General features: G+C 44.8%; 2 protein-coding genes across 2 annotated transcripts; one reads left to right on the top strand and one right to left on the bottom strand.

Annotated features, from left to right (window-relative positions):
* The first annotated feature begins 14985 nt into the window (after positions 1 to 14985).
* On the top strand, positions 14986 to 16043 carry LOC133711410 (uncharacterized). Its single transcript, XM_062137541.1, has 3 exons — positions 14986 to 15050; positions 15206 to 15299; positions 15372 to 16043. The coding sequence occupies exons 1-3, from the start codon at positions 14986 to 14988 to the stop codon at positions 16041 to 16043; spliced, it is 831 nt and encodes a 276-aa protein (XP_061993525.1).
* Positions 16044 to 16301: 258 nt separating this feature from the next.
* Positions 16302 to 17450, bottom strand: LOC133711409 (uncharacterized mitochondrial protein AtMg00810-like). Its single transcript, XM_062137540.1, has one exon. The coding sequence runs from the start codon at positions 17448 to 17450 to the stop codon at positions 16302 to 16304; it is 1149 nt and encodes a 382-aa protein (XP_061993524.1).
* Positions 17451 to 18026: the final 576 nt, after the last annotated feature.

Below are 18026 nucleotides of genomic sequence, written 5' to 3'. Positions count from 1 at the left end.
TTGCTCATTGACATGGGGCTTGTGTCATTCTCAAGACCTATATCATCTTCATTGTTGCTCTGCTCTTCCATCATATCAGCAGGGACCTCATCCCCATTTCCAGTAGCACGGTCACTCCCAAAGATGGTAGCTAGTCTATCAAATAACTGATACTTCTTGTTTCTCCATCCCTTTGCCTTTTTGTTGTGCTATGACAGAAACAGAAAATGAACCGATCAAAGTGCAGCAATGAAATCAATTAACTTCAAAATCAAACTCAAAGAAAGTTCCTCATTACCTACAAATATCCCATACTTCATTACTATCAACTTCAATGCACTTTTTGATATCATTCCATGCAAATCCACTCTTGTTCATCATGTCATAGATTATATATGCTATAATCTTTCTTAAGTTTCTTCAACTTTGACTCAATATGTGGACTTGCCTTCAGATTGGAATTGGGACATAAAAGATTTAAAGCATTCTCTATTTTGATTAAAGTACCAGATTTGAAACTTCCAATGTCGCAGCATTGTCCTCCAACAATAATTCCGTCAAGAACATTCAACAAAGATTCTTCTTCAAAGCTGGTCCATACACGCCTTGACTTCCCTTGCTCTGTATTTTCATCACCACTTTCCATTTTCTTAAAAAAAAAATCAACATCTCATGGTTAAGAGCAACATAAATATGATCAACAAATGTAAGTGGCAGAACTAAGTTTAAGCACTAAACCACTTCAGCCTCAATCCAAAGCTGTTTGAGGCATATGAAGTATGAACTTTATCATGTTTCAAATGTTTACAATCACCTAAAGTTCAAACCCTGAATACACCAATACCTGAATCATGGTTCTTTCTGTCATAAAAACCCAAAAACTAATGTTAACTAAGCGTTCAAACCCTTCCAATCTAACCAAAACTAGAGCTAATATCGATTCTTGCATCCCTGCAAAACCATATATCCCATTACTTTGTAACTGAAAGTGCAAAAAGGAGTGCAACCACTCCTCCATTCGAACAATCCACAATATAGAAATGCAATCATTCCCCATTATGCAGCATAGTAGATTCCCAAACAATTGAACATGCAAATTGTTTCTCTCTTTACAGAAGATAACAATAACATCACCAAGCTACAAATTCTTCCAATATGAAACAAGAACTTATACATACAACAAAACTATTGGAGACAAGTGATACACATGACATCAAATGCATTCGAGGATACTTGTAACTCCTAAAGAATATAACAAAGCAAAAAAGGAGAAAACATTAAACTTCCAAAACATTTTAAATCAAACATGAGTAAAATTAACAGGATTATGAACTAGCAGCAAGTCTTAGAAAAATGAGATTCTAACTCAATCCACAACTATATTCACCAAATGAATAATGAAACTTATTATTGAACAAAGAATCTGAAAACCCCCAATTATAGATCGTATTACCAGAAAAAACAATTAGTGTGTGAAATTGAAAAAACAATAAGGGAAGTAAACTTGAAAAATACACTACCAGCAATTTTAGTCAACATCAGAACCACACAATCTTTTTTTTTTTTTGGTTACCATTCTTTTTGTTTCTTATTATAATAAAAAAGAATTCCAGACTCAGCCAATTCTTAGTTGGTAAAACAGTAAATTATATCCTAAATGCCAACAAACTTATCAGTAAATTATATCCTCAATGACAACAAACTAAATTTTATTAAACCAAATTTCAATTCCTAAGGGCAGAGGGAAGAGAAAAACCTACAAGAAGAGCACTAAACCACTTCAGCCAGAAAAAATAATAAGCACTAAACCACTTCAGCCTGAATCCAAACCTGCAAGAAGAGCAGAACAAAGCAAGTTGAAAAGGTACCACCAAACACAGTCCCACAGCTTTCCCTCTTTTTCTCTCTGCTTGTGTTTTTCTTTGTGGGTTATTAACAAAACTAATAACCCAAACTAAAAATAATAAACCAATTTTAACAACACAAGTAAAACACAAAAACGAATGAGAATAAGGAAAACAATTTCATATTAAATTTAATTAAGACTAGGTCATCACACTCCTAAGCATTAAAATGCATTAATGTATTCATACTTATAACTCTACTAAGAAATAGCTCCTAACAATGCAAGTAACTGATGTACAGAATCAGTTAGCTAGTGTCTCATCTAGTGTTCACAACAAATCAAAAGCTACATAAATAATGATCCTTAGTACTAAAAGGCCTATAAAGCAGAAACTACATGATTTATTCTCTTGAAGCTCTTGCATCCCTTGCAGCCCTTGCAGCAGCACTTGAAACCCCTGTATCTTTGGCAGCCCTTACAGCCCTTCTTCAATTCCTGTCCATTCATTATGCATTTGTAAAGCTAATTCATTCCTCCAAGTAGTCCATTGATTAGACGCTTCAACCGTGCCAACTACATCAGCTTCTTCCCCATTTTGTGCATCTAATTCACATACTGCATACTCCATCGGATCAATGGACATCTCACTCCTAATAAAATTATGTAAAGACAACAAACCGTAATTATGCGGCATTGTGTCTTTATTGGATAAAATGATAGACTCCTTTGTATTCCCCACCTTCCTTTTAGCATTCCAAAACACTGTTCTATGACATTTCTTGCCTTCGAATGCTTCATGTTAAAATATTCCACATGATCCCTAGGCATATTTCTTTCATTCCATTCCGACAAATGATACATTGTTCCTCTATATGGTGCAAGAAATCCCTCACCATTTGTGTAACCACCATCTACAAGGTAATAATAACCTAATAGCCAAAATAAAAAAAATTCCTATTAGTGTGTGAAAGGCACATAAACTGCATTAATTTAATCTACACAACTAATCCAATAGCCTTACCAGTGGGAATTCTTAATCCATTCGGCCTAGTCACTGCATCGTGAAGAACTCTAGAGTCCGATGTCGATCCCTCCCAATCCAGTAAGACAAATATGAACTGCATATCACGAGAACAAGCAGCTAACACATTTGTAGCAACTTCACAATTTCTTGTGCGGTATCTTGGCTTGTCAATTGCAGGTACACGCACTCTAATGTAAGTTCCATCTAGTGCCCCCAAGCAATTCTATTAAAAAAATAAATATATATTCATGAAGTTTATAAACTGTACATATAGAGATGAACTTTTAACAATCAGAAAAGGCATAACTGCAGTCCCTACAATAAACTAACCTTAAAGCACTTCCATCTACGATATGTGCAGTCAGCAAGTACCGGATCAGGTACCCTCAACAAACTACCTTGCAATCGTAAAACACCTGTAGTATAGAATGGAAATACCTACTAATAGTCACTCCGGATCGAAAAAATCTACCTCTAATAGTACGATTCTTCACATGATGTGAAAGTATATGTAAAAACATACATACTTGCTCTTCCACAGACACCAAACCATCACTCTTTATCTTTCCATCTGTGCGAAGCAGTTCACACAAAAGGCCAAAAGTCCTTCTATCCATTCTTAATTCGTGTACACATTCGATGTCACTATTGCCTATAATACTATCTAGATAACTCAAACGAATCTCACGTCTAACGAATGAACGATTATTTAGAGCATGTCTTTCAGCACGTCTTCGTCTCAAATTAAACATCAGTAGCACAAGCATAGTACAAGCACACATTGTCTCTAGGTGCCACAACTCCACCAATAAGAGCAACATAATTTGCCTTTGATCCATTTCCAAGATTTCACATTAACATCCAAAATCAATGAAAATAAAGAATTTGGAGATAATATAATCTATTCTTCTTCTTCGTAAAAAACGTTCTCTTCTCTCTCTAGTTTCGGCGACAGAGAGTTAGGGTTTGAGCCTCGTTGGAGTGAGGCGCTCGTGTCCTTGGGGACGACGGATTGAGATCAATCCAAATGCACTGGCTACCTCCCTTCATTACTAAGGGTTGGGATTTTACAGCACACACGCTCTGCGCGATGGAGGATGTAATAGGAGGTTTTGTTCGGAAACTTGCTTTGACGGAGGAGGAGGCGGTAGAAGTGGTCCTCCCTACAAAGCGACTCAAACAACCACCTAAACAATTTTTTCTGGTGGGTGAGTTGTTGACAGACAAGCAATATCGAATGGATTCTTTGATTAGTACACTTCGGGGACTCTGGATCCCAGATGCCGCCCGATCAGATCGGTCCAGGATGGTGGTGTGTCCGCTGGAGGGAAGTCGAAGATTGCTGTTTTCTTTTTCATACGCTTCAGATCTGAACTGGATCGTTACGAGGGCGCCGTGGTCCTATGAGCGGGCTCTCTTTGCGGTGGCGGTGACTGATGGAATGGTTGATCCATTGAAGGTCTCTCTGCAGACTCAATACTTCTGGCTGAGAATAAGGGAGATTCCGCCTCTTTATATGGATAAGTATACGGGGGAAGGGATTGGCAATGCTGTTGGAACATATGTTAGAACGGGTACTGACCGAAATGGGAGCTGCTTGGGTAGTTATCTCCGGGTGAGAGTTGGGATTGATATTGCGAAGCCATTAAGTAAGGGAGTCTCGATTCCGAGCGCAGCTTGGGCAATGAACAAACTATTCGAGTTGGAGTATGAGAGATTGCCTCATTTTTGTCTGTACTATGGTTTGATCTCGCGTACAGGGTTTAGTTGTCCCCGTAGATTATCCGGTGCAATCATTGAGCATACGTATGATGTCCTACTTAATGCTGAGAAGAAAGAGGCTTGGTTGGCTAAGCAGGAGGAAGAGCGGAAAAGAGATACAGAGGGGTCAAGTGGTGGTGGCACTAGGTTTGGCCTATACCGGGTTGAGAAGACTGGGTGGTCTATGGTGGCGCCAGAGTTCCCCACTATCGGACTGATTCGAACTAGGGAGGAATTGGAAGCGGAGTTTGATCTCCCTATTCAGAGGAATGAAAATGATATGGATATTGTGGAGGTGGAGACAAGCGGAGGGGGCTCCGACGGGCTGAATCGGAAACGGAGGAGGCTGGAAGAGCTGTGTGGCCAACAGGATGCGGTGGCCGGAGAGGGCCTCACGGAGGTGCCCATTTTGGAATGCTCAGATTTTGGGATGGGTTTACATTCGGCCCCGGTGATTAAGCAATCATCATTAAATGTCCCGCCTGGTGGTCCGTTGATAGCGGATCGGAGTTTATTCCAGAAGGAGGTAACCTGGCGTGATTCTGGGGAAAAACGGATCTCCAGTGAGGTGGTAGGCAGGGTTGAATTGGGGATGAGCTCGACCAATCCGGGGGCGGGTGCTGGGGAAGGGAAGTTGTTTGAAAGCGTGAAATCTGTGAGATTGACGGCGCAATCTGTGGAGGCAGGCCAGGCTACCTTCAATGTTGAGTTAATGGGTAAGAAAGGAAAGCCAAGACGGGCTAAGATGGAGGGATCACCTGAGGCTCACGGCTCAGCTAGGGCAAGTGGGAGACAGACACGGGCCAGTTTGTCTCCTTCTAATACTGGGCCCACTGAGAAGATTCTAGAAAGTTCCAAGAAGGGGGGGAAGAAGGGCTTCTGCATGCGAAAAATCCCCAGTTTTTCAAGCCGGAAATTAAAGATGAGTTCTGAAGGCACTCTTAAGCGTTCTTCCGTGATGGGTCCGGATTTGGCCCATCACGAGCCATGAATGCTTTGTGCTGGAACGTCCAAGGTCTCGGGAACTCTTGGACGGTTCAAGGTTTGAAGGGTTTGATTTCCCAAACTCATCCCGATTTAATATTTCTGTCTGAAACAAAGCGTACTGTTGCTGAAATGGTTGATATACGAGTCCAGTTGGGTTGGCGTAATGTTTTTACGGTTCCTTGTAAAATTGAAAAGAAGAAGCATGGCAAGAGAATAGGGCGGTCTGGAGGTTTGTGTCTTTTTTGGAAGGAGGACCTAGCGGTTTCTCTACGTAGCTATTCGGATCACCATATTGACGTGGTTGTTGGGGAGGCTTCTAGTCCAAAACAGTGGAGGTTTACTGGTTTGTATGGGTACCCAAAGGTGGAGGACCGTCACTTGACTTGGGCACTAATTAAAACCCTAGGGCTGCAGTGCACTATGCCTTGGGTCCTGGGGGGGGGACTATAATGAAATTTTGTCCGTTTTGGAGAAGGAAGGTGGACCTTTACGAAGCAATAGACAGATGGAAGGTTTTCAAGATGTAGTAGATCTCTTCTCTTTTAAGGATATTGGTTACAAGGGTCCTTGTTTCACTTGGAGAGGGGTACGAGGAGGTGAAGTGATAAAATCGAGATTAGATAGGTTTCTGGTTACTCCTAGTTGGCAGGATATGTTCTCGGCTTCTAGGGTTATTCACCAACCGCCTAATAAATCTGACCATCTCCCAATCACTTTAGATGTGCGGGAATGTAGGCCAAAGAAGAAGAAAAAGCGGAAAAAACGTTTTAGATTTGAAGAACTTTGGCTTCGGGATGAGGAGTGTAGTAAGGTTGTTGAGACTGGTTGGAGTGGTGCTGGGGGAGGGGACTCATTCTCCACGGTGTGCAAGAAAATAAAAAACACGAGGAAAGCTTTGTTGGAATGGAGTGAGGTCCGGTATAGGTCTATGAAGAAGGAAATCTGTGAGCTACAAGAGAAGCTATCAGTTTTCTTTGACTCCAATATATCGGCACCACCAGATTCTGAACGTGTAACACTAGAAGAGAGGCTGAATGATTTATTACTAAGGGAACAAGAATTTTGGCGCCAGAGAGCTAAGGTGTTTTGGTTAGCAGATGGAGACTCAAATACGCGCTTCTTCCATCAAAGGGCGAGTAACCGAAGACGGAAGAACATGATTAAGGGGATATTTGCAGAAGATGGTACGTGGTGTACAGATGGTGATAAATTGGAGGAGATTGTGATAAACTATTATCAAACTTTGTTTACATCTTCACAGCCTTACGGTATGAGAGAAGTGACTTCAGTTTTGCCATACTATGTGGATGATGATGTAAATAGGGGCCTAGTGGAGGATATTTCCCATGAGGAGGTGTATAAAGCGCTCAAACAGATGCATCCGGCCAAAGCCCCAGGGCCGGATGGGTTTGCTCCTTGTTTCTACCAGCAATTTTGGTACCTTGTGGGTAATGATGTAACCCTAGTTGTTCGGTGTTTCCTGGAGTCAGACGATATGATGAGTTCGATAAATTGCACGAATGTTACACTTGTGCCTAAAGTGAAGGCGCTGGAATATGTACATCAGCTGCGTCCAATTAGCCTCTGCAATGTGATCTACAAGATTGGATCTAAGATACTTGCAAATAGACTAAAGCCACTTCTGCAGAATCTGATTTCACCATACCAAAGTGCCTTTGTGCCAGGGCGTCTTATTTCAGACAATTCTCTTGCTGCATTTGAAATATCGCATTTTTTGAAGAATCGTAGGAGAGGACACGTTGGGTTTAGTGCTCTGAAACTTGACATGAGTAAAGCCTATGATCGTGTCGAGTGGAGTTTCTTGGAATTGGTTTTACAACAGCTGGGGTTCTGCCAGAAGTGGAGGGAGTGGATTATGAGGTGTGTAAGGACGGTCACATACTCGTTTATAATATATGGCGAGCCTAGAGGTCGTGTCACCCCTTCTAGAGGCCTGAGACAAGGAGATTCCATATCCCCATATCTTTTTTTGCTGTGCAGTGAAGCATTGTCACGTTTAATCCTTGAGGCTGAATCTCAAACCAGAATGCATGGAGTTAAGATTTGTACTGGTGCGCCATCTGTTTCACATCTCTTTTTTGCTGATGATGCGTTTGTCTTCTTCAAGGCTGAGGCGGCGGAATGCGTTGTGTTGAAAGAAATCTTTGAGAAGTATGAAGCAGCATCTGGTCAGTGTATAAATTATGACAAAAGCAGTGTGTCTTTTAGCAAGAATGTGAAGAGATCTATGCAAGATGAGCTTGCAGCTGTCCTGGGAGTGAGTAGAGTTGACAAACATGAAAAATACTTGGGCCTTCCTACAGAAATTAGCTATTCGAAGACGGAAGCCTTTGGGTTCCTTGCTGAGAAAGTGAAAAAGCGTACGCAAGGTTGGAGAGAGAAGACATTAAGCACAGCCGGGAAGGAGATAATGATTAAGGCAGTGGCACAATCTATCCCCACTTACGTCATGAGTTGTTTCGAACTCCCTAAACATTTGTGCTCGGAAATGCATAGCCTCATGGCTAAGTTTTGGTGGGGAGATAAACTCAACGAGAAGAAAATCCATTGGCTAGCCTGGGAGAAGCTGTGTGTGCCCAAATCTGAAGGGGGACTGGGTTTCCGGAATATGGTCATTTTCAATCAGGCTTTACTTGCCAAACAAGGATGGAGGATCCTTCAGAATCCGGATTCGTTGATTGCAAGGATGTACAAGGCGAAGTACTTCCCGACTTGTGGTTTCATGGATGTAGTTGGTGGGAAAAGTTCCTCATATGCATGGAAAAGCATTTTGTATGGTCGTGAGCTATTACAGAAGGGACTCAGAATTCAGATTGGCAATGGTAGCCAGGTCAATGTGTGGACAGACCCTTGGTTACCGTTTCCTCACAGCTTTAGAACTGTTTCTCAACCTATAGGGGGACTGGAGGATCTAACGGTCGAGGCTCTTATTGATCCAGATGATAATGAGTGGTAGATTGAACTACTTGAAGAACTATTCACACCAATGGAGGTGGACATGATAGTTCGGATTCCTTTAAGTGTGAGTAGACCGGAGGACCGCTGGATATGGCATCATGATAAAAAAGGTATGTTCTCTGTTAAAAATTGCTATCATGTTGCTAGAACACTGTGTACATACCTCCAACAATATAGAGTATTTGCTACATCACCAAGCATAAGTAACACCCTCTTTGGGACACCCACAAGCCATGGTGAGACCCAACCGCTACTTGCATCTTGTAGCCCTATGTTCAAGCTACGCTACGGTATCCGGAAGTCGCAAATCCGTCGCCGGGAAGCCACCTTTCCGGCCTTGCCAAGTTGCCTCCACAATATGGTTTTCTAGACTAGAATAGTGGGTTCTTGTCCCACATCTAAGAAAATGTAAAGGAAGAGCACTCCTTCACCTATAAAAGGAGACTCCTTCCCACTTACTCCACTTGCCATTACATCTCATGTAATCCCTTTGGGCCGCAAGGCCCGAACACACTAGTTAAACATTCAAGTGGACGTAGTTTCCCGCTAAGGTGGGAAATGAACCACTATACTTCTTGTGTCGTTCTCTCTCTCTCTCTCTCTCTCTCTCTCTTTAAAGCTAACTAGAGACCCCCTCGGTCACTAACGTTAACATTGGCGCCGTCTGTGGGAAGCCGACACAAAGGCTTCGTCACTTACCATTGAGTTAAGTCATATTAACCGAGCTCAAAATAATTTCTTTCTTTGAGTTATATAATTGAAATTCTTAGCGGTAACTTGTGCCATCGGGGCCGGTCAACGCCCAACATGGCTGGTCAATGCCGGTCAACACGTAGTCAACGCCCAATGAGTGGTCAAAACTTGCAGAAACTACTCAAAACACCAACATATGGGCCGGTCAATGCTTGGTCAACGCCCGGCGGGGTCGGTCAACGCCCGGCGGGGACGGTCAATGCCCATCAAGGCTTGGTCAACTTTTGGTCAACGCCAGCCACACAAAAAAAAAAAAATGGTGCCAAAATTACTATGGACACCCATAGGTCCACTCTAGGCAACCTGCCTCCTTCATTGTTGCATCCAACCGCCAAAGCTGATCATCAGCGCCGAGCTCCAAGTGAGCACCATCACATCCTTCTTGCTGCTCCGCCAAAGGCCTCCGCTAAGCAGTAAGTGCCAACTGCCAAACTTGAACCGCTAGCAAGGCTAATTCCAGCGCCAGCCCAACGTGCACGGTCAGCGACAGAAACCTAGCGGTAACCCAGCAACCCACCGGCAATGACCCAGCGAGCCCTCCGCCAAGCTTTGATTCCACCAACAAGCGTTACCGCCAGCGAGCGAGCCATCCGCTAACGAGCCTACCTCCAACGACCCCTCCGCCGGCGAGGGCTACCGCCGAGCACCATCCGCCAACGGCCTGGCCGAAGAGCACACAAGCGCCAGCGGCAGTAGCAGCTGCAACCTCCAGCAACAACCAGCGGATACTTCGTTAGCCTAAAGCTCCGCCAACCTCCAACAGCAACTCGCACAGCGCCATCCAGCGGCCACCGCTCATCAGCTAGCGTTCAGCGGCTAGCCAATCATCCTCCGCCAGCTCTTCAGCGGCGACGTTTACCGCTAGCAATACCCAACGTTCATTTCTCCACCAACCTCCTCCGCTGGCCAAACGCTCCGCTCCGCCAGCCTCATCACCACCGAGCGGCACCGCTGGAAGTTCACCGCCGAACTTCGCACTTCACCGCCGAGCATCAGCACAGAGCTTCACCGCTGAGCTTCTATCTCCGCTGAACTCTCTGCTCCGGTCATCCCAGAGCTAGGAAGAATCTGCAAAAGTTTGATTTTGGAGAGGCTCTCATCGAAACCTTTGAATGCAAATGAAGGCAAACAAACCCAATTTATGGCAGGAGGGTCTGAGCTTATTGTCGGCAGCTCTCAAGTTGAGGTGAAGTGTCACGGGCCGAGAGGCAGAGCTGGCTAACACAGCGCTTGATGCTCTGGCTGTTACTCGAGGCTGCACGACCTTCCGCTCTCTGCACCAAATCACCCATAGCTTCCACTCCCTGGCATTTAACTAATCTGGGCATTGAATCGATTGACTCCACTAAAATACCCATCTTCAATTGTGGATTGGGATATCAGTTTCTGTGGCAGTCAGACCACTACATTGAAGACAGCTAAGTCTTCTGCTTATCACTCATGCCCTTATTTAACTATAAACTCCACGTCTCTCCACTTTAGCACATTCCATAATAACATGCTATTGGATGTTCATAATGCTAGTTATTCATCTCGGTGCTCTACACATACATGATAGTCTTCTTGTGCATAAAGTGCCTTGCACATGCCTTTGACTAATGCCACTCTTTTCTCCCCTTTTAAAGAAAAGCTCATATAGGCATATAACTGCTACACACATATCAAGATCATCTCACCTATAATATGTCATGCATAATTGACACGTTCATAGTTCATTCATGCATGGTTGCTATGCTTCAATTATCATTACATATTTGACCTATGCACCCATGTCTTCAATGTGTACAATTGTAGTGGAATTCAAATTGGCCTATGTCACTTGCTCATAGCTGCTAAACATACTTGGCCTTTTCATTGAATGAATGCTCTGCTGCACGCTAACTTAGCGCCACATATAAGTGCTCGTCATGCACTTGTCTGCATTCTTGTGTTATCTTAATTTATTTACATATGAAGAGATATTTGAGGCTATAGCCACCACGTGTCCAGTGCCCCTAAGCAATGACCTACTAGGCATCCTTTCTTTGCTTCTTGCATATCCTCATGTCATCTATATATGTGTTTAATTAACTTGTGTACAGGGTGTCACTATCCTCCACGATCAAGTACAAAACAGCAAAAAAAAAAAACATGACCCTTAGCGTATGTTTGACTAGCACTTACTGCCTAAACAATCTAGGCCATATCACGGGCACCGACAATCTAGCTACGTAGCTACACATATATTTGGTCGTCGCAAGTTCCGTGTACACATTTAATCGTCATGAGCATGTTCAATATGGCATAATCACCAATCACCTCCGCAAGTAACGAAATCATCATCTCTCTACAAAGATGCTTCGTCGGAGCAATGGAGCGTCATGCTTGAACAACTCCAACATGATTTGGGTACTTATATCAATTCCAACTCCAACTCGCTCCAAATTGGCATAAGATAAGTAACTATATCTTCCTTTCTTTACGCTCTTTCAATTTGAGCTAGTGTCATGCCAATCACATGCTTTTACTACTTTAAGCATGCCTACACATATATCACACTTGATATGCTTTTACATGCTTCCATAAACCTTTTAGCATGCCAACAACATTTCGTAGATTTGGCCACACTTTTTAGATCTCACATACTAGATATGCCATGCCTCATATACCGATCTCAATAATCCTTAAAGCAAATCTACAAAAGTGCAAAAATGATATTAGCAACTTTACTACAAGTACATGCTATACACATATGCCATGCTACTACTTAATTGCAACCCAATTAATTAAACATGGGACACTCAAACAAAATATTATTACTTGCTCTATGTGTTTGTCATTTTTTCATGCAGATACAGACTTTACGAGTCTATGGTCTACGACCAACCGCCAAGCGGTAAGGCAACGCCTCATAATGACAATGACCGCTACGCGGCATTGCAGTCAAGTTTCTCCTCCGAGAAATAGTAAAGGGACTAGTTAACACAGCCTACGGCAGCCACTGATCCGGCAGTTAACCCCGACGCTTGGGTACCAAAGATTGGGCTCGCTACTCAACACCCTCTGCTCCGCGCAGCTCCCCTCATCAAACAATTTTCTGACCATCCGGAGGTCTATAGCCAGGAGTGGGGGACTCCTCGCAGGGCCTAGTAGGGGCCCACCCGAAAGGGCAAAAGCGTTCGCTCCGACCAATTCTAGATGGACGACGCACTCGCACTAATTATGCTTGATATACGGCACAAAGCTACGCTTTGGTATCAACCCTCAAGAACACCCTCCTTGACTGGGGACTTCGGGGACTTGTACATACAGCCCAGCATAATTAGCAACGGTCACGCTCATGCCTCAGGGCATCACCTCGAGCTACCCGTTAATGCCTCAGCGGCACCGCCAAGCTTTCGCGCTTGTACCTCAGCGGCACCGCCAGGCTTTCGCGCTTGTGCCTCGATGGAACCGCCGAGCTTTTCGCGCTCGCGCCTCAGCGGCACCGCCGCGCTTTTCGCGCCCGCGCCTCATCGGCACCGCCGAGCTTTTCGCGCTTGTGCCACGATGGCACCGCCGAGCTTTTCGCGCTCGCGCCTCAGCGGCACCACCAGGCTTTTCGCGCTCGCTCCTCAGCGGCACCGCCAGGCTTTCGCGCTCGCGCCTCACCGGCACCGCCAGGCTTTCGCGCTCGTGCCTCAGCGGCAACCCTTGATCTTTCGCGCTCGCGCCTCATCGACACCGCCGAGCTTTTCGCGCTTGTGCCTCGAAGGCACCGCCGAGCTTTTCGCGCTCGCGCCTCATCGGCATCGCCGAGCTTTTCGCACTCGCGCCTCATCGGCACCGCCGAGCTTTTCGCACTCGCGCCTCAGCTGCACCGCTGCGCTTTCGCGCTCGTGCCTCAGTGGCACCGCCAGGCTTTCGCCCTCGTGACTTCCCGCCAACACAAGCTTCCGCCCACGAGCTTACCGCTCACGCCTTCGCGGCACCCCCGAGCTCCCGCTCACGAGCTTACCGCTCACGCCTTCACGGCACCCCCGAGCTTCCGCTCACGCCTTCACGGCACCCCCGAGCTTCCGCTCACGAGCTTCCCGCTCATGCCTTCCCGGCAACCCACGAGCTTCCGTTCATGCCTCCCCGGCATCCCGAGCTTTCGCTCATGCCTTCCCGGCAACCCTTGAGCTTCCGCTCATGCCTCCCCGGCAACCCTGGAGCTTCCGCTCATGCCTCCCCGGCAACCCACGAGCTTCCCGCTCATGCCTTCCCGGCACCCCGAGCATTCGCTCATGCCTTCCAGGCTACCCACGAGCTTCCCGCTCATGCCTTCCCGGCACCCCGAGCTTTCGCTCATGCCTTCCAGGCTACCCACGAGCTTCCCGCTCATGCCTTCCCGGCACCCCGAGCTTCCCGCTCATGCCTTCCCGGTAACCCACGAGCTTCCCGCTCATGCCTTCCCGGCACCCCGAGCTTTCGCTCATGCCTTCCAGGCTACCCACGAGCTTCCCGCTCATGCCTTCCCGGCACCCCGAGATTCCGCTCATGCCTTCCCGGCAACCCCGAGTTTCCCGCTCACGAGCTTTCCGCTCATGCCTTCCCGGCAATCCTCGAGCTTTACGCTCATGTCTACTCGACACACCACACGTTAATGGAACATTGAATTTTTCTACCATTTGTCGTTTACCGACCGCGACAAATCAAATTATTTTTGCGTTCCATTAATACGAGCGAAAACCAAACAGACACAACCGTACGCGCGGTCATCGTTCATGAGTTACAAACGCTTACCTTCGCACCGCTCATGCAACTTACATTTATCATATGCAATCCATACGCTCACACGACCATACGCGTTCTCGAGTTTGTACGTCATAATCGATCATACTCGGCACCATTCGCCTATATGCATCAACATGTATCACGCACCCCATACGTTTATATATGCCAACGCATATCCATACAACTCACATTTGTTGCCCAATGCAACGAGCATTCTACGTATGCCTGTTTTTTGTCTTTGTTGTGCAGGTTAACGAGTCCCTTCTTGCTTACGGAGTTCGGGGACTTATAGGGGCTCCGTACCGCCCGGTTACTTATGCTTGGTGACATCATGTGCATAACTCCCCAACTAAGAAGCTCCTCTTACTTGGGGACTTCGGGGACTTGTACATACCTCCAACAATATGGAGTATTTGCTACATCACCAAGCATAAGTAACACCCTCTTTGGGACACCCACAAGCCATGGTGAGACCCAACCGCTACTTGCATCTTGTAGCCCTATGTTCAAGCTACGCTACGGTATCCGGAAGTCGCAAATCCGTCGCCGGGAAGCCACATTTCCGGCCTTGCCAAGTTGCCTCCACAATATGGTTTTCTAGACTAGAATAGTGGGTTCTTGTCCCACATCTAAGAAAATGTAAAGGAAGAGCACTCCTTCACCTATAAAATGAGACTCCTTCCCACTTACTCCACATGCCATTACATCTCATGTAATCCCTTTGGGCCGCAAGGCCCGAACACACTAGTTAAACATTCAAGTGGACGTAGTTTCCCGCTAAGGCGGGAAATGAACCACTATACTTCTTGTGTCCTTCTCTCTCTCTCTCTCTCTCTCTCTTTTTAAAGCTAACTAGAGACCCCCTCGGTCACTAACGTTAACACACTGGAAGGGGCATCTAATAGGGCATCTTGCTCTAATGGCCCAGTGGGTGCTAATGATAAATACTGGCGGAGTGTGTGGCATAGCAAGGTACCACCCAAGGTACGTATGTTTGTTTGGCGGCTTTTGAAGGGTATAGTCCCAACTAAATGTGCCCTTACCCGTAAGATGGTGCCTACTGACCTAGAGTGTGTTTTCTGCCAAAGTTCTATTGAAGAAGACTTGCATGTTTTTAAGAATTGTTGTGTAATTGCTAGCTTTTGGGCTCTAAGTGAATTGGGTCGGAAAGCCTATAGAGTGGGGGCTACAAGCTTGGTTGATTGGATTAAGAACGTGGTGGATGCATGCATGGTTCAGCAATGTGATTTGTTTTTTGTCTTTCTCTGGGTCATTTTGACTGAGTAAAACAATATATTTTGGAAGAATGGTGTTTTTAATGCAACAAATGCTGCTGAGTGGGCTGTGAAATTCTTACATGATTACCAACAGGTTCACCCCATTGGGCAGAGCAAAAGCAGACGAGCTACGGCTAAGTGGAGGAACCCCCCTTCCGGAAGACTCAAAGTCAATGTGGATGGTAGCTACAGGCCTGAATTTGGAGATGGTGGAATTGGTATAGTAGTACGTGATGATCACGGTACTTGTGTGGCAGCTATGGCAAGATATTTCCCTAAAGTGCTTTCTGCTTTTCATATGGAGGCAGAGCCCTTTAAGGCAGGACTTCTCTTGGCTATCTACCAAGGGTGGGATGGGTTTGAACTTGAAAGTGATTGCTCACTGATGGTTGCTGCGTTGAACCAGAATATGGAAGACAGATCTGACGTTGGGCGTATTATCGACGATTGTAAGTCATATTTGACATCTTTACACTCAATTCAGATTACTCATGTCTTTAGAGAAGCAAATGGTGTCGCTCATAGATTAGCACACCTTGCTAGTTCGGCTTACTTAGATGATGTTTGGCTAGATGAGGCACCTGTGATTATCCAGGATGTCCTCTATGAGAATTATTGTAATCTTAATAGAGGTCAAGGCTCTATGTCCCCCTCGAGATATGTTCTAAATTCTAATATAATAAGTCAGGCGTGGGGATGAGCCTCCCAGCTAGGCTGGGTTCCAAACCCCTTTCAAAAAAAAAAATAAATAAATAAAGAATTTGGAGATAAATATGTTTCAAATATTGTAATTGAATCAGAGTGGGTTACAAGTTTATATACAACTCTATGCTAATCTCTCCTACGTGAAAGTAGGGATAACTATAGTAAAGTATCATAAACTAACTATACATATCTTTACTGCTATTCAATCATATCCTAGAGTATCAGCTCTGATTCCTTTCCTTAATACTCCCCCTCAAGTTGGTGTGTATGTTAAGAACACCCAACTTGCTTCAAACCAAGAGGCTTTGTGAACAAATCTGCAATCTGCTGTCTGCTCATTAGTCCGAACATGAATGGTCTTCACAAGCCCTCTTTGAACCTTCTCGCGCACAACATGACAATCAATGTCAATGTTCTTTGTCCTCTCGTAAAAAACAGGGTTTGAAGCAATGTGGATTACTGCCTTATTGTCGCAAAAGAGCTGAACTGCTTCTCTGTGATCAACATGTAAATCACGCAACAATGCCAATACCCAGGTGATCTCACAACAAGTAATAGCCATCGACCTATACTCTGCCTCTGCACTTGATCTAGAGACTGTTCCTTGCTTCTTACTCTTCCAAGAAATCAGTGCCTTCCCTAGAAACAGGCAGTATCCAGTTGTAGAGCGTCTAGTGTCTCTACACCTCGCCCAATCGGCATCACAATATGTTGTAAGTTCTATGCGTCCATGAGAAGGTAGTAAAATTCCCTGACCTGGTGTGTGCTTGACATACCTCAAAACTCTATAAGCAGCTTCAAGATGTGGTTGTCGAGGCTTGTCCATGTATTGACTCAAAATGTGTACTGCATAAACCAAGTCAGGCCTTGTAATCGTTAGGTAAATGAGCCTACCAACGAGTCTTCGATACTGAGAGACATCTTGTAACAAAACTCCATCATCTTTAGTTAAGACCAAATTCTGATCAATAGGGTATTTGGATGGCTTGGCACCCAAGAATCCGGCATCTTCAAGCACCTCCCGTGCATACTTGCCCTGTGAAAGTACTATACCTTGCGGTGGACGTGCCACTTCAATCCCAAGGAAATAATGCAGTGCTCGCATGTCCTTGAGCTTGAAACGTGCTGCTAAAAACTGCTTTGTAGCTTCTATGTCTTGTAGATTATTCCCTGCAACAATTACATCATCTACATATACAAGTAGCACTGTGATCTTGTCTTGAAACTTTCGAATGAACATAGAATAATCTGACCAAGATTGAGTGAAACCACCAGCTTGTAATGCTCTTGAGAGTTTCAAAAACCACTGCCTTGAAGCTTGCTTGAGGCCATACAACGATTTATGGAGCTTGCAAACATGCTGATTCTCCCCCTTACCTCCAAAACCAGGAGGGAGCTTCATGTACACGTCTTCAGTGAGGTCTCCATTCAAAAAGGCGTTGTTAACATCAAGCTGGTGAAAGTGCCACCCTGATGTAGGACGAGAATGGACCCAGTTTAGCCGAAAAACCATAAAAGTAAAGAAGCGGTGTAGAATCAAGAAGAGCGATTGGAAAATAGGTAACTCACTCGTAATCAGGTTACTAGCCGCTGGAATATTCAAGAAGATTTGGTTTTGGACTTTTCGGGTTTCTCGTGCGAAAAGTCAGGTTTTGATTTTGAATCAGATTTGACTAACTTTTGGCCAGAATGTCTGTTTGAAACGCATGATACCTTTCCAGAATGGGAACGACGAGATCTTCAAGACTCACTTTAGTGAGCCCTCAGATTTAGGCCAAAATGTTTCGTCTTAATTATCTGATTCATGATTTAATATTTTTAGGTTAGTTTTACATTCTTTTTATTTTAGGTTTTCTAGTTTATTTTGGATTTGTTTTGTTTTAATCCGTGGGCTTTAGGGTTTCATTGTTAGTCGCCCTAGGGTTTCTTTTCCCATATATAAGCAACCTTAAACAGCTGCAGAACGATCTTTTATCAA

Source organism: Rosa rugosa, chromosome 5 (assembly GCF_958449725.1).
Source record: "Rosa rugosa chromosome 5, drRosRugo1.1, whole genome shotgun sequence".
Lineage (NCBI taxonomy): Eukaryota > Viridiplantae > Streptophyta > Magnoliopsida > Rosales > Rosaceae > Rosa > Rosa rugosa.
This window is presented reverse-complemented; position numbering and strand designations above follow the sequence as displayed.